The sequence below is a fragment of the Boleophthalmus pectinirostris genome, unplaced genomic scaffold, assembly GCF_026225935.1.
Source record: "Boleophthalmus pectinirostris isolate CB_2022bp ecotype Guang Dong unplaced genomic scaffold, ASM2622593v1 HiC_scaffold_4, whole genome shotgun sequence".
NCBI lineage: Eukaryota > Metazoa > Chordata > Actinopteri > Gobiiformes > Gobiidae > Boleophthalmus > Boleophthalmus pectinirostris.
In genome coordinates this window covers 16,196,227-16,212,177 of record NW_026571353.1, presented here as the reverse complement: position 1 = coordinate 16,212,177, position 15,951 = coordinate 16,196,227, and the positions used below count along the sequence as shown (strand labels likewise).

Sequence of the window (15,951 nt, the reverse complement as noted above, 5' to 3'; positions counted from 1 at the left end):
TTTGTGAAGTTAGACATAAGAAAACACCATTTTCAGTGAGTTGAACTTGCTTTTGTCTAGAATCTTCCACAGTATGACACAAATTGTCTATGTACAAGACAAGATACGCAGATGCCACCACCAGGCCAAGTTACAGGACAAATTTATAGCGAGGTAAACCTGCTCACAGTAAGAATGTGTAGTTTTCATGGTATTTCATAATATTAAAACACCTCAAATTAAATAAATCCATCATATATAAATTCACTGCCATACTGTGGAATATTCTAGGCAAAGGAAAACATCTCCACGGAGACAACAAGTGTTTGACCCTCCACCAGAAAAGTTGCATAGTGCACCTTTAATTAATTAAGGCACAAAAAATAAATGTCTGAATCTTGGCTAATTTAATCTCTTTCTTCCACAGTTCCTCCCTTGTTTTCTGAAGCTCCTGCGGACATGATGGTCAGAGTTGGGGAGAACATTACCCTCTCTTGTGCTGCTCGAGGTGTCCCACGGCCCACAGTCACATGGTATACACCGGATAGTAGACCCCTTCTCACCAACGCCCAAAGCAGGACAAAGCTTCTAGAGAATGGGCAACTCCAAATCCACAGTAAGTTATTTTTAATCCTGTCCTGGTCATAAGGCTGCAGGGCATATTTGTTTTACCAACCATATTATGCACATTGTGGTAATGTCCTGGAAAAAAACAACAACTCAAGCCCACTGCCCACGTTTCATTGTATCCATTGTGCCGGTCCCAAGCACAGATAATGATTGAATGATTTAATGCTATGTGAATCCATAAATGCAAAATAGACTGGAAGAAAAGCCTATATTTTATCTTACAGTATTTTTACAGTTCTTTCGAGAATTGTCTTCAAGGTCTATTTTGACTAAACACATAATAGCTTTTTATGTCTTATCTTCAATGAGAATTATGTTTGTGAGTAAGCCATGTGTGTTGACAGACTGGAAGCAGACCTATCCCCATTAATCCTGCAATTTTCTATTTTTACCTCCTAATTGCACAGCAGTAGTGCACTTGGCTCTCAGTAAGGGCGTTTTTAATACAAAATGTGGTTTCAATTTAATGTGATTGTTAATGTATTCTCTCACACTAGAAAAAGACTTTACAGTAAATTGTTGCCTGCAGGTGTCTGGCTGGACCACGAAGGAGTGTATACCTGTGAAGCTAAGAATCAGTTTGGAACCATCAAAGCTGAGGCCAGAGTTAGTGTCACTGGACTGGGTAGGCTTGAATATTTGTCCTTTTATGTATTTGTTATTTATATGCTTTAGATCTTTATTTTGTATTTATCATTATTTTGTACTTTATGTTCTTCAGAACCCCCTCTGCTAGCTCACGCTGCTCCTGTTGTCACTACAAGCATTGGCCAGTCTCTTAATCTCCCTTGTATGCTACTTGATGGTATACCTCTACCTGAGCGGCACTGGACCCATAATGGGAAGCCTGTAGGTTTTGACTACAGTGAATGTTTAAAAAGTATTGCAAAGCATTGATCTCGGAGTAAAACTGATGAACAGAATTTTCTTTTTCATACAGGTCAGGCTTAGTGGGAGAGTGTTTGTGCGCAGTGATGGCAGTTTGCACATTGAGAGGACTTTTTCAGAGGATGCTGGGACTTATGTGTGCACTGCTGTCAATGTAGCAGGCTCAACAAACATCACAGTCACCGTGGACATCCATGGTAGGGCATGTCTTAAACTGTTCCAAACAAAACAAAACCATATCATATTATTAAACCAAGTCAGTACATTTGAATGAAACCAGGTAAAATCCAAAATATTCTGAGTCTAAACTAGAACACAGAATTTAGTGAATACTGTGTACCAACATTGTACCACATTTTGAGGACAGCTAACCTGAACAGCAGTCCAGAGTTTGACGGCTTTAGGCAGGTTATGATGTGCTGAATCAGAGAAAAAAAAAATTTGACCACTTGCTGTCATTATGTTGAACCAGCTCAGTTTACTGCATGCTTTGATGAATAGGACAGTGTCAGACATAGGTACCTAATGACAGAGTCTCAGGATTACAGTTCATCACTTTGTAATAAAGAAATGCCTTGAGCCTTCATTCCACTGACTCGTGTGGACAGTGCTAATGACGTTAGCTCAGTATTCTTATAACAGGTTTAGACAGCTGTGTTTTATGACCTACTTCTTCCACAGTACCACCAGAGATAAGCTCTGGCCCATACCACTACATCGCCAATGAGGGGAGAGCCATAACACTGTCATGTGAGGCAAGCGGTGTCCCTAAACCAACCATTGTGTGGACCAAGGTAAAAATGCCTACCCAAATTTTTAATTTTTTTAATTGTTTTGTGTATTAAGCAATAATCTAGCTTGCATTTACAAAACCAACAGGACAAATGATCTGATGGTTTGTGTATAAAGCTAATAATTTCACAGGCACTGTAATCAGCATTACATTATCATGACCAGACTGTGTAGCCATGGCAACGTTACTGTACTGTCAGCATGATAAGAACTTTCATAGTTTATTTAAAGCCATAAGAAGAACAGAATCTCCTCCTGTCCAATAATTGTCATACAGCAGCCGTTTACCTCTCCTGACAAGTTCCCCCAACCAACCTCATTTAAGGAGGACGAAACACATTTCCATAGATCATAAAATCTCTTTAGTTATGTTAATTTGTTATTTTGGTTTGATTATGATTATGTTTTTGTAGTAAGAGTAGCAGTAGTAGTAGAAATATTGTCATTTGATAATACAATCAACACAATACAATTATCATGGCAAAATGTTGTGAAGCCCTATTCCCGACAAAGAGATCAAAGTCAGCTATTTTGTGGTTAAACATGTGTGTTTAATAGTCTATTATCTATTTTATGGGCAAAGATACAAAGTTACTTGTGAGTTCTCTGAAGATAAAAGGGTAGGAGAGAGATCTTTGTTCAAGATGAATTTTCCATTAAAGTATGCTTTCTAGTACATTTCATACACTCCTTTTTTTTTTCCAGGGAAGACAACCTTTGCCCAGAGAACACTCTTCTCTACAGCCCAATTTAGATGGAGACCTTTTCATCCCCCACCCCACAGCTGAGGATGCAGGCCTGTACATCTGCACTGCCACCAGCTCTGTGGGTTATGCCAGCCGTGAGGTCCAGCTTAGTGTCAACAGTAAGAAAACAAACACAGTCTGACCACATCCGCCTAGACACTGCTTTGTTTGATGTTATAATGACTTCTCTCCATTCACACACGTACAAATCCTGGTACACATCACACTAAAAACACTTCTGTTACAGCTCTGCCCCGGATAATGGGAGTGAGTGGTCAGGACAACACAGTGAAGATGGCTGCAGAAGTAGGGACAGAGGTTATCCTGCCCTGCGAGGCCCAGGGTAGTCCATCTCCTCTGGTCACATGGAGGAGGAACGGGAACCCCATCCCACCGGTCACAGCAGGGTAAGCACAAGCTCAACTCAAAATTATAATTTTTTTCTTTACATTACATACATTATTGATTATCACTGACAATTCACTTCACTCACTCTGCAAGAAAGATCGCATTTGTTTTAGCAACATCTTGATCAGGGGCTCCCAGTGTATGGTATGGGCATCTCTTGTGGAACATGTGTACTTTATATTAACCACTGGATTTATACAGCACCTTTCAAGAGACCCATCATTCATTCACTCCACACTTGGTGGTGGTAACCTGCTATTGTGGCAATAGCTGCCCTGGGGCAGACTAATAGGAGTGAGGCTGTCAATCTGCGCTTCCAACCACCACCATCACTCACATGTGCACAACACTCATAGTGTCAGTGAAGTGTATTGCCAAAGGACAAAACAACATTTTTTGCCACTGGCACCCCACTGTATCACTGGATTTCCCAATGGTCTCCCGTGCTAACCAGGCCCGGTCCTGCTTAGCTTCTGAGACCTGACAAGATCAGGCTTTGACAAGCTGTTATGACCTCTATATTGTTTTTGGAGGTATAGCTCTTATTTTCTTGATGTTTTAATCCAACTCTGGGACTTACATGCAATGAAAACTATGAAAATACTTTATGTTTAGTGCTGGTATTGTTGTAGATCAGCCTTAGTTGCTCCTCAAACAGTTCTTATTTTTCCTGTTTTTGTCCTGATACTTTGTTAGATTTTGTTTTTATGGGTCAGTTTGGGCTCAAGTCTGTCATAGAACCTTGAATTTTGATTTTGGGTTTATACAGTTCTTTTCTCTGCTATAGAAGGTCTTGATATTTTATTGTTAGGTTGCCTCTATATCTGGTCCCTCATGGCGCAGACAGGATGACTAACTTGTAAAACTTTAGATCGATAGTTTATGATCCTTGTCACCCGCCTACCTCAATAGTGTTTGAGCGACAGGTAGTGGAGAGGTCTGGGGGCTGTAATGTTGACTGATATGCTTGTACTTTGTGAGGTCAGAATGAAGAAGAAGGGTCTGAGGGTGGCGTGGGGGATACCAGGAACAGGGGAACAAAACGAACTGACAGGGGAAGAGATACAAGTCATGTTTGCCTGATGTGCACCTCCCTGGGGAGCATTAGCAGTAAAACAACATGCTGACTCTTTACTAGTGCTCTCTGATGAGAATAACATTGCTCTGTGAAGTGAACCGCCCCCACATGTGCTTAGGCTACGCATTCACAGGAACTCTGGAAACATCCCGCTGTGTAAGGAGAGATTCATTCTCTCCAGCTACTTTTCTGGTCTGAATAAACGTTAAGCCTTGCTGGTTGTTGAAATATTTGAAAATATTTGAAATTGTTGGGCAGTAAGATTTATGCTATGGCAAAGTGTTTAGTCTAGGGTAAATCAAAGACACTGTGGGTGTTTAATAACAGAGCCTCTCCATTGGGCTGTTGTATTTTTCTGCACCAGATCTAGGTCTCATGAGCTAATTTTGTCCCAGTGTTATACCAAATTGTACATGATTACATATTTACAGTTACAGTTCAGAGGGACATGTCATGGCTGAATAGTCACTATCCAGTGTAAAGGTGTAGAATTATTGCACTCAAAGCCTGACGTTGTAGAAGATGTCATCTTGTTTCAAAGTAGGATGGGGCGATATGACAAAAGATGTATCACATTTTTTCCTTTCATACACATCACAAGTTTCAAGATCACAAGATAACAAATTTCAATTTCAGTTTATTTTGTCTAATTAAAAACAAATAAAATGGTTTATAATATTAATTTCCTTAACATAAACAAAACAAACTATTGCTTTTTAACCCCAAAATATGCAGTGTTATTTATTTAAATTCCAACCTCCCAATTCTGAACCCTGCTCCAAACCTCATGCTTGTACTGATAGAGGATTGACTGTAGACTGTTGATCTTAAAAGAACCATTCCTATCATTGGCAATACATATTCATGAATCTCTATCTCAATGTGATTAATTGTGCAGCCCTATTTAAAGTCCTTCCTGGCTGGGCTGTTGGAGTTAGACCACCATATGTGAATCTAAAATAGAGAGCGCTTTGTGAGTTCTATACAACATCTTGTTATTGTTACAACTGAGTTGCCTAGCAGGCACACTTATCTCAGATACATTACAAAGCTGTGTTTACATTTGTTCTTATACAACTGCATATCCTGTGCTGCAATTCAACTTTATACACAGACACTTTAAATCCATGACCTACTTTTAGTCATTTTAACTTAATTACTGTAGATTTTTGCTGTATAAAAGGTTCTGTTCTCTGTAAATCTGGCTAAGCATAGTGTTACTTCAATGATGTTAATATGAAGCCAACAGCCAACAGCTATGAGGCAATCAAACAATCTTTTACTTATGGCCAGTCTCATAAATGCCCACTCCTGGGCTCATAAATTGTCTGTAAACAACGATCATTTTATGTACCATTTTTACTGCTTCTCTCTTCAGGTTCACAGTGTTGCCTTCAGGGTCCCTGAAGATCACTGACGTGCGTCTGATTGACAGTAAACTGTACACTTGCACTGCAGAAAACCCAGCAGGCAATGTGTCCCTGAGCTACAATCTACACATTCAAGGTAACCATGGTGCTATGCTTGATATAGAAACTTTACAAAACTTTTCTGTTCTTGTGCCATAAATTGTATAGTTCAATATCTCAAATGCAAGACAATATGCAACATTTTAGGTATTTGTTTTTGTTCAGCAAAGCCCAGGATCCAGCCCGCACCATCGCTCCTTAAGGCAGTGATTGGCCAAACAGTGACCTTGCCCTGTGTGGTACAGGGAGAGCCCAAACCTGAGGTCAGCTGGCTTCACAATGGAGTCCCTGTTGGGGTCAAGAACACTACTCCCCTGAGGATTCAACAGGTCAAACTTTCTGACAGGGGCACCTATCAGTGTGTGGCCGAAAATAGTGCAGGACAAGAGACCATGGAGATCAAGCTGGAAATTCTCAGTAAATATCATCAGTTCATTGTACAACAAAGAATATTTGTATTCTCTCAGATTTGAATGTGCCCTAATTTTAGTTTTCTTGCAGATTTTTCCTATGAGACTTTTACAAATTGATTTGCAATGACTACCTTTTACTTCATCATTACTATTGCTCTTTGAACGAGCCCTGAGAATGTTTTTCTGTATTCTCAGAGGCCCCATCTTTCGTCGAACCTGGAGATGCCATCATGGAGAAAGTAGCTAACAACCGTGTCATCATTCCTTGCCCTGCAGAAGGTTTGCCCCTTTTTATATTCACACTTCTGTAAATATACCAGATAGAGGGAGGGCATTAAAATATTTAGACATGGCAAGATTATCAGTGACTAATATGACCTAAAATGGATTCAACACTTGGTCTTACATAAGAGGTTGGTTTTAGTTATTTTCTATGTGGATGTGCTGCTTGTGCATCTTCAAAGAGACTCCTGTCACTGCAGATGTTGTGGGTATTGTGTTAAAGTCCTTGCATCACCTCAGATGGGAGGTGTTTCTACGAGCTACGAGTGTTTCTACTGTGTAGCCATGGCCAGCCTTTCAGGATAGATGTACTACTTCAGATTTAAATAACCACATTTAATAACAGCAAGACTTGAGTTTGAGTTGACTTTTTATACTTATTCTGTTGGTGGCTGGTTGCTGACAGAATATTTTGGTTGTAGCTGTATTGCTTAACATTTGACACACTGTGTTTTTGTTTATACATATTTACAGAAATATATTATATGGTATAAGTAAGTGTCAATAACTACACTGTAATTAGTCTTAATGAAACATGAACAAGGCAGATTCAGGCTTCTTTATTTGCTTGATTAAGGGGTTAGTGTTGGAAGTTAGGGTGTTAATTATAAAATTACTAAGCCTATTTTTTATTATTATTAACAATTTGCTCATCTTGAAATAAGTCTTTGTTTATGTTTTATTAAGGCTAATTCAAGTGTAGTCATGATGAAGTGTTCACTATAAATGGTTAAAGTTTATTTTAAGACCGTAAGTGACAGTAGAGTATATTTCTGCAGTAATGGGGCTCATTATTTAGCATAGGGTCTTGTCTACATGAAGTGGGTAATTGATTGTATTGTTTGTGTATAAGATGTCATGGTAACTTGCTTGTTAGGAGAAGGTAAAGACAAGCATATTATGTGAAGCAACAGCTGCACCATCAGTCTGCTTGCTGCCTCAGTGGGCCACATCTGGTTTCCTGTGTGATGGGACCTGCTGCGAGAGGAATCCTAATTACAGAGTGCTGCTGCAGTAGATAAAGGACCGGGGTGTCTGAGGTGTTCCATGAAGCTCAGGAAAGGGGGACTGTAGACTTTGCTGTATTTTCTGTCTGTACTGATATTGCAGTGGCTTACCCAAATTCTTCAGACAATAGATAGCGTTCACTTTCTAAAATTTAATGATAATCGCAGAAGGAAAACTGAAGCCTGTTTTTTTTTTTTTAAAGCAATGTCCAGCCTTATGATCTGCAAATGTTCAACCTTATCATTATTTGTTGGTCTACAAAATTGCCATACTAATCTTATTGCTTTAAGTCCTTTCCCCTTGCACCGTGTCTTTGAGTTTAATAATGGCATCACTTTCTGAAAATCATTTCACTTTGACATTGAACTTTCCAACAGAATTTTAAACTATAGGGATTCTGGGAATAGGGAATGCAACCTATTGTGATTGATTGCATTTTATTGCACAGCCCTGATGCTAACAAATAGCTAGTAGAAAAAAACATGGGAACCCCTTGTATGGACTAGATAAAGCACTATCTTTGCCAAAAGGAATATAACTAATTGAACAACATGTCCTTTTCATTTGATAGTGGTAATTATTTGAGACACATGTGGAATTAATAATCCCACGCTATATGGGCTCAGGCAATTTAATTCAAAGTGCACTAATGAGATCAGTTAACATCTAAAACAGAACATCTGAGCGCATTTCCTCTTTGCACTGAGATAATGGTTTTGCCTCTGAGTGATCTGTACAAATGTGTGCGTTTGCTTGAGCTAAAGTATATGAATAGTCATAGTTGTAGACATGAGAAGGGTGTGTCCAGGGGCTTGTGTATGCAACACCTCTGTAAATAGACAGAGAGGGGCATTTGAATCAGTCCACTCTCTCACTGTTTCCCTGTTCTGGCAGACTGCTGTGCAAAGCTGTCATTCTACTTTTTTTTTTTTTTTTTTTTTTTACCAGTAATCTACAAAAGACATCTGTTCCTGGGACTCTAAATGTACACAATTTGCCTTTGAATTGCTAGTGAACACATCTTACTCTTACTGTTCATGGGTGTTAAATCCTAATGCTCTTAAAACTGAGAAATCTATTTTAATTTTCTGCCAATAAACAATGATATTTAAGAATTGTATGTTAGGACACATAATAGATTTGACATAGTTTTTATGCTGTGTTGTCAAGCTGATTTTTTATTTTTTTTTTAAGAATGGAGGTCCTCAACTATTTCACTAATATATTTCTTCATTAAGTTCTCTGTCTGATAATCTCCTTATTAGAGCTTCAAAAGAGAGAGAAATTATTTCCCTATATTTAGTCCTTATGTGCCTTGTTCAAACCTTGTTAATCTGTATGTGTGTTATGCTATGTTTTGGAGGTTGGCTCTGACAATATAAACAGTTAAGTTTTTATATTAGTGAAAGTTCTTATATTAGTGAAGTAATTTCTTCAACTTTTAAAATCTGTTTAATCAGGAAAAAAATTTCAACTCCCAATCAATGTTGTATGTCTGGCAGGTTCACCTCCTCCAAGGATTCGCTGGTTCAAGAACGGACTGGAGATACACCCTGAACTCTCTGAGTTTTCTGTGGCAAGGGATGGCTCTCTTATAATTAGCACAACGTCTGCCAGCCACAGCGGGGACTTCAAATGTGTCGCAACAAATGAAGCAGGCTCTGTGGAGAGAAAGACAAGGCTGAAAGTGAATGGTACAACTTACATTTTTGCTTAATAGTAAATGTGTGAATCTACAATACAATGATATATTTTGGACTATGCCAGTTCCCCCAGAGATTCAGGATGATGGGCAGTCACTGAACCTCACTGTCACCCTGAGGCAACCCCTGACTTTGAGTTGTGATGTGTTTGGAATTCCCTCTCCAACGATCACATGGTCTAAGGATGGTCGTCCTGTGAGTCTTACTTTTAACTCCTCTATTATAATCATTTATACACAGTAAATTATAGACAATACCTGATGTTGAGCTGTATATTTAGCTGCACAATGCCATCAAGTGGTCAGCAGGATAATTGCAATGCCACTATATTAAATTATGTGCAGGTGGGTAGTCCTGGAGTTTATCTACAAAATGGGAACCGACTCCTCCGAATCTTCAGAGTTCAGCCTGAACATGCCGGACGTTTCCTATGCTCTGCTCAGAACTCGGCAGGAGAAGCTCAGCGAGAATATAATATAGTGGTTCACGGTGAGGGATAAATAATATTGTGATCACAACATATATTTATACTGGTGCTGACAATTAGCCATCCAGTGGATGTCTGCTTAAATCATGTCAAATGAATGATTGGCTTAAGCAACATGTCGATCATATACATATTTCACTGAGCTGCTCTGAATGTTCTGGTAGCGCCCCCAGAGATCTCCGGGACATCCGGACTGCAGGAGATGTCTGTTGTCCTGGGACAGGAGGTGGAGTTTCAGTGCAGAGTCAGTGGTCGACCTGCTCCAAAAGTTGAATGGAGTCGTGATGGAGAGTAAGATGTTGTTTTATTCATTTCTCATCATTTTGTAGTAATTGAAAGTTTTTATTTGATTCAATCCTCTTTCTAACAGAGTTTTGTCCCCTGATGGAGACCCTCATGTGGAGTTTTTGGAGAATGGCCAAATTTTAAAGGTCAAGTCTGTTCGTCTGAGAGATCAGGGACTGTATCAGTGTTTGGCCAGCAACAACGCAGGGACACAGATGCGCCAGTTCAAATTAACCGTGCATGGTCAGTGTTTATGGTAAAAAATCAAAAGAAGTTTGACAATAAAATTACTTTTGTATTTCACTTAAACATGTAATCTAGCACAAAAAGGGAATTCAATATGGATCACAACATGTACCTGGGTAGTTTTGCCTGTTTAAGCAAATAGCGTCCTCTTGTGTCTATTAAAAAAAGCTAGTGCCCTCTAATTTGACTTTATCTGTGCATGTGCAGTATATTAAAACACCAACTTTAATTCCCTTAGATGTTCTGCTGACAGTGCTTTTCCTCACTAAAATATGACACTAGCTGCAAATCTAATCTGGGTCTGTGCTTTGGGCTCATAAAAAGGTTATAGGATGTTAAAAGTGTCTTGTTTTTTCCTCTCTGCAGCCCCTCCGGCCATTAAAGGGCCCAGTGAGACCACAGATGTGTCAGTGGTGCTTGGTTTCTCTACGGTCCTTCCCTGTGATGTGGAGGGCTCTCCTCCACCCACCATCACCTGGTTGAAGGACAACCAGCCCATTGTGTCCAGTCCTCAGCTCACATACACTCGAGGAGGCCAGGCCCTGAGGCTGGGCTCAGCCATAGGAGAGAGCACTGGACTGTACACCTGCAGAGCATCAAACCCAGCTGGGACTGCCACTAAACACTATTCACTCAGTGTGCTGGGTAAAACATATTTACAATGTACCACAAGAATTACATTAAAATATGACCAATCGTCATATTATTCATATATTCACTTACAGTTCCACCACAGATTGAGGGGTCATCGTCCCTCTTTGGAGCTCAGTCAGAAAAAATCAGAATCAATGGGAGCTTAACACTGTCTTGTTTGGCCAAAGGTTTTCCTGAACCTAAGATCCAGTGGTTCAAAGATGGACAGGTGAGTAGAATACATGTGGAAATTGAAAATTGAAATGGAAATGGCAAATTGTAGGCATTGTGAATATGCCTAAATACAACACATGGATTTTTTTTTTCTCTAGTTGCTCACTGGAAATGTTCATCCTGGGATACAAGAGAAAGGACATGTTCTTCATATACTGAAGGCCGCACTGTCTCATGAGGGCCAGTACACCTGTGTAGTCACTAACTCAGCAGGAGAGGACAAGAGAGATTTCCATGTCATTATTCAAGGTCTGTGTTGAAATACATGTTATCTGCTTGATAATTCTTGTGTCACTTATTGATAATAATCCATGCTATTTTGTTACTAGTTCCTCCAATTTTCCATCGAGTGAACAATAGAGAGGCATGGGGTTTTGGACACGATGAGGATGATATCAGTGATGAGATGATCGAAAAACGTGAAGTCGTCCTGGGCCATACCATTAGCCTGTCATGTGAAAGTAATGCCATTCCTCCTCCCCAAATCAGCTGGTACAAAGATGGGCAAAAACTCACCTCTGCTGATGGTGTTCTTCTACTCCCAGGTAATGTAAAATATCTTCAAGTTATTTATTACAGTGCAACATTGCCTCATAATGGCAGTTTGTTTTTGTTTGTTGTACTGAAACTGCACCTTTTTTAGGGGGGCAGATGCTACAAATTGGCCGTGTGCAGAAGGAAGATGCTGGAAAGTATACATGTGAGGCTGTGAACGAGGCTGGCCAAGATCACATGCATTTTAAACTTGAGGTTCTTGGTGAGAACATATACATGTTTTTAGCATATTATTTTATCAAGAGGATTAAACACATGTATATATTTTTGTACTGTGTTTGTTCTCACAGTGCCTCCTGTGATCACGGCCACAGAAGAGTTTATGGAGGAAGTAGGTGCAGTGGTCAATAGCACAGTCATCCTCCACTGTGATGTGAGTGGACACCCTACCCCCTCTGTCGCCTGGTTACGAGATGGGCAGGCAGTGCACACAGACCTGCAGCACCAGATAAGTGAAGATGGGACTCAACTCAAGGTTAAAAACCATTTGTAACCTCAGACACATCAGAGGCATTTGGGTAAAATAAATAAACTTACAATGAAATCACATAATTTAGCTCCTTCAGGTTCAGGCCTCAGATATGGCTGGCTATATGTGTGTTGCTGAAAATAAGGTTGGAACTGTGGAGAAACTTTTCAGTTTGACTGTTCAAGGTAACAATATATTTACTACTGCCTTAGTTTGAATTACCAACTTAAGTTTGTAGATTCTTACTATACTCTTTGTATAATTGCAGTTCCTCCCAAAGTCATGGGTCCAAAAGAGGAGGATGTAAATGTCATTAAAGGCCACATGGTGTCACTCCTGTGCGATGTTCAGGCTTACCCCGCAGCAGAAATCACCTGGACCAGAGATGGGCAAGTTTTGAAGTATGGTAATGGCCTTCACTTTCTTCCAGGTCAGTACATCTTTCTTTAAATATTCAGTTCATGTGATGTGTGCATCCATGGTTCATATCATTTTTGGTGTTTAATATGAAAGGTGGACAAATGCTGCAGTTGTCCCGGGCCAAAGAAGAAGATGCTGGGCAGTATGTCTGCACAGCCACTAACCCAGCAGGACAAGACCAAAAGAGTATTCTTCTCAGTGTTTATGGTAAACTTTTTTTTTTTTACATATGCCCTTAGCTCTAGCTCTTGAAATCACATTTAGTCCAAATCAGATTAAATCATTTTTGTTGTCTGTGTAGTCCTACCCACTCTAAAGCCCCGCCCTGGTGGAGAGACTGTGACACTGCAGGTTGGCTCTTCTGTGACACTTCAATGTGAAGCTCATGGTGTCCCCAGGCCTGAGGTCACATGGTACAAAAATGGGCTTCAGTTAGCACCCGGAAATGGATTAATTATAAACGATCACCAATTGGAAATCACAGGAGTACAGGTGTTGCATTAGTAATCTTTATACATTCTTACGTATAAACTATGCGATAAATTCAAGTGTAAATGTGAATTTATTATATTTGTAGATAGCTGATGGTGGCACTTACACTTGTAAAGTCTCCAATGTGGCTGGACAGGTGGACAGGACTTTTAGAGTGGCTGTTCACGGTGAGAAAAGGCTGACAGTTACAAGGGTACAGCTGAAAAGAGTATTGGCCTAATGTCTCTGCATATTCACAGTTCCTCCCGCCCTGGATGGTCCTCTCTGGGAGTCCATTAACTACACTCTGGGATCTCATATCGCTCTCCTCTGTGAGGCTTCCGGAGTCCCTATGCCAAGCATTACCTGGCTAAAAGATGGAATCCCAATTGGTAAGACTTACACAATGGTCACTATAATTAATAAATGTATTATCTATTCTGCAGAATAACAGTGGATGTGTTTGCTTCAGAGAGCAGTTTGCAGTGGCAGTGGTCCATTCGTGGGAACAGACTGGAGTTGGGGCCACTCACTCTGTCCCATGCAGGGACATACACCTGTGTGGCCAAGAACAGTGAAGGAGAGACACAAAGAGAGTACAAACTCGCAGTGCTTGGTGAGTTAAAGCTTGCTGTGATAAAGACAAGTCAGTCTGTCTAAAGACTTACTTTATGTCACTTCTTCTGTCCAAAGTGTCTCCTTCTATCATTGATTCTCAACATCCCTCTGATGTGAGTGCACCTCTCGGGCAGGAGCTTACCCTGGAGTGTAAAGCTAACGGCATCCCTCCTCCTCAGATGAGCTGGCTCAAAGATGGAGTGACCTTAGCAGGCTCAGCAACACGACATATACAGTACGACATATAACATAAATCACTCAAATACACATTATTATGTCTGTATTAAGTATTTATTGCTTTTGGACTTTGACAGAATGATCCCTGATGGAAGCACATTGACTTTACAGAGGCTGAGTGCTGAAGACTCTGGGACATACACATGTTTAGCTGTTAGCACATCTGGGCAGGACAGCAAAATATACACTTTATTTGTACTAGGTAGGATTTAGATTTTAATACATTTGGTACATTTTGACCTATTTTTTTATGATTTTGATGCAATGATCCATGTCACAGTCCCACCATCTATTTCTGGTGAAACCACTGTGCCCAGAGAGGTACAGGCCCCTCAGGACAGTGCTTTGAGTCTGGAGTGTCACGCAGCAGGAAACCCTCCTCCACAGATCAGCTGGCTCAAGAACGGACGACCTCTGCTCTTGTCTCCTCGCTCTCGTCTCCTCTCGGGCGATTCTGTCCTCAGGTAACCAACACATAAGTTACACACCTGAGATGGTAGTGTGCAGTTCATTTTAAATGAAGGAATATGAATGTCTCCTAGGATTTCACCAGTGCAGCTCTCTGATTCAGGGGTTTACACGTGTCTAGCCCGCAGTCGAGCCGGGCTTGCTGAACTTAGCTATGACGTGCAAGTTCAAGGTATATCCATATTACTGATCCCCTTTGTTTTTGTCATTGTGTAAGTAATTCATATTCTGTATTTGTGATGTCCTGTAGTGCCCCCTGGTGTTGACCATGTGGAACCGGTGGAGCCTGTCACAGTTGTGCAGGGGTCTTTAGTGACATTAACCTGTGAGGCTCGTGGGGTGCCTCCTCCGTCACTCACCTGGTTTAAGGATGGGCAGCCTTTGTCTCTTCATCGTAACCTTCTGCTGGACGGACAGGAGACCCGACTGCAGCTGCCTAATGTGGCCCCTGCTGACGCTGGCCTCTACAGTTGTGTGGCCAGTAACCAAGTAGGGAGCAGCACCAAGGGCTTCAACCTCACAGTGCTTGGTAACATCACACTCTGTAATATGTACCAATTTTCTCACTTAAAGTCTATCTTCTAAATATGATAAACTTGTTTCCTGCTCAGAGCCCCCACAGATCTCTAGCTCGAGCCCAGAGGAGCTGATGTTGGCAGTGAACAGTGTCCTGGAGCTGCAGTGCTCTGCTGTGGGAAACCCACCCCCCACACTGAGCTGGCTTAAAGATGGAAACCCCCTGGAGAGAACAGACATTGTTCAGGAGAACGGACGTTTTGTCAGGATAAGCAAAGTACAGGTAAATTCAAAAGACAAATTGCATGCTTTTTTCACATCAGGATTTAAAATCTCAGAGCTTCCTGCCCACAGCAGCTAGGCAGTTAAATCAGACTCATTTCAAGTAACATAAAAATGTGAACCACATGTCCTTTCTCTTGTATCCCAGCATACATTTTTCCAGTGAGCAACTAGAAAGGGACAATATTCCATGTGTTCTATTTAATAAGATATACATAATAACAGGATTGAGAACTCGTCATTCTGATTGAAGTTTTTCTTCCAAGATTGAAGATGCTGGCCTGTACACATGTCTAGCTAGCAGCCTGGCTGGACAAGATGGCAAAAACCATTGGGTTCGCATTCAAGGTGCCTAATGTATTTTTTCCAAACAAAGTATATTATGGGATTATGAGGCATACATTTATTATTCATCATATTTAATTTTGTGTTTGATTTCAGTCCCTCCAACTCTTCTTGGCTCTGGTGATGTAAGAACAATGACTGTCCCAGTCAAAGGGCATCTGACCCTTGAGTGTTTGGTTGACAGCGACCCCCCTCCCAATATTGAGTGGTACAAGGATGATGCCAAAATGCAGGTAACAACAAATGTGAATGGAACTCTGGCTTAATAATGTGCCTAGCGCAGACTGAC

General features: G+C 40.6%; 1 protein-coding gene across 1 annotated transcript in view; it reads left to right on the top strand.

Annotated features, from left to right (window-relative positions):
• The window catches only part of hmcn2 (hemicentin 2), a 36,545-nt gene that overhangs the window by 11,497 nt on the left and 9,097 nt on the right, over positions 1 to 15,951 (top strand). Inside the window, exons 17-52 of the mRNA XM_055161777.1 lie at positions 407 to 595; positions 1,139 to 1,234; positions 1,331 to 1,458; positions 1,550 to 1,694; positions 2,179 to 2,291; positions 2,995 to 3,154; positions 3,283 to 3,442; positions 5,900 to 6,027; positions 6,156 to 6,407; positions 6,599 to 6,682; positions 9,196 to 9,387; positions 9,461 to 9,591; positions 9,741 to 9,885; positions 10,048 to 10,174; positions 10,254 to 10,411; positions 10,781 to 11,059; positions 11,140 to 11,276; positions 11,380 to 11,530; positions 11,611 to 11,826; positions 11,925 to 12,038; positions 12,127 to 12,311; positions 12,394 to 12,490; positions 12,574 to 12,735; positions 12,819 to 12,932; positions 13,027 to 13,217; positions 13,303 to 13,384; positions 13,457 to 13,588; positions 13,669 to 13,812; positions 13,890 to 14,049; positions 14,129 to 14,253; positions 14,332 to 14,515; positions 14,594 to 14,691; positions 14,770 to 15,048; positions 15,131 to 15,318; positions 15,584 to 15,665; positions 15,759 to 15,895. Coding sequence (XP_055017752.1) covers positions 407 to 595; positions 1,139 to 1,234; positions 1,331 to 1,458; positions 1,550 to 1,694; positions 2,179 to 2,291; positions 2,995 to 3,154; positions 3,283 to 3,442; positions 5,900 to 6,027; positions 6,156 to 6,407; positions 6,599 to 6,682; positions 9,196 to 9,387; positions 9,461 to 9,591; positions 9,741 to 9,885; positions 10,048 to 10,174; positions 10,254 to 10,411; positions 10,781 to 11,059; positions 11,140 to 11,276; positions 11,380 to 11,530; positions 11,611 to 11,826; positions 11,925 to 12,038; positions 12,127 to 12,311; positions 12,394 to 12,490; positions 12,574 to 12,735; positions 12,819 to 12,932; positions 13,027 to 13,217; positions 13,303 to 13,384; positions 13,457 to 13,588; positions 13,669 to 13,812; positions 13,890 to 14,049; positions 14,129 to 14,253; positions 14,332 to 14,515; positions 14,594 to 14,691; positions 14,770 to 15,048; positions 15,131 to 15,318; positions 15,584 to 15,665; positions 15,759 to 15,895 — 5,465 coding nt within the window. The remainder of the gene's footprint in view (positions 1 to 406; positions 596 to 1,138; positions 1,235 to 1,330; positions 1,459 to 1,549; positions 1,695 to 2,178; positions 2,292 to 2,994; positions 3,155 to 3,282; positions 3,443 to 5,899; positions 6,028 to 6,155; positions 6,408 to 6,598; positions 6,683 to 9,195; positions 9,388 to 9,460; positions 9,592 to 9,740; positions 9,886 to 10,047; positions 10,175 to 10,253; positions 10,412 to 10,780; positions 11,060 to 11,139; positions 11,277 to 11,379; positions 11,531 to 11,610; positions 11,827 to 11,924; positions 12,039 to 12,126; positions 12,312 to 12,393; positions 12,491 to 12,573; positions 12,736 to 12,818; positions 12,933 to 13,026; positions 13,218 to 13,302; positions 13,385 to 13,456; positions 13,589 to 13,668; positions 13,813 to 13,889; positions 14,050 to 14,128; positions 14,254 to 14,331; positions 14,516 to 14,593; positions 14,692 to 14,769; positions 15,049 to 15,130; positions 15,319 to 15,583; positions 15,666 to 15,758; positions 15,896 to 15,951) is intronic.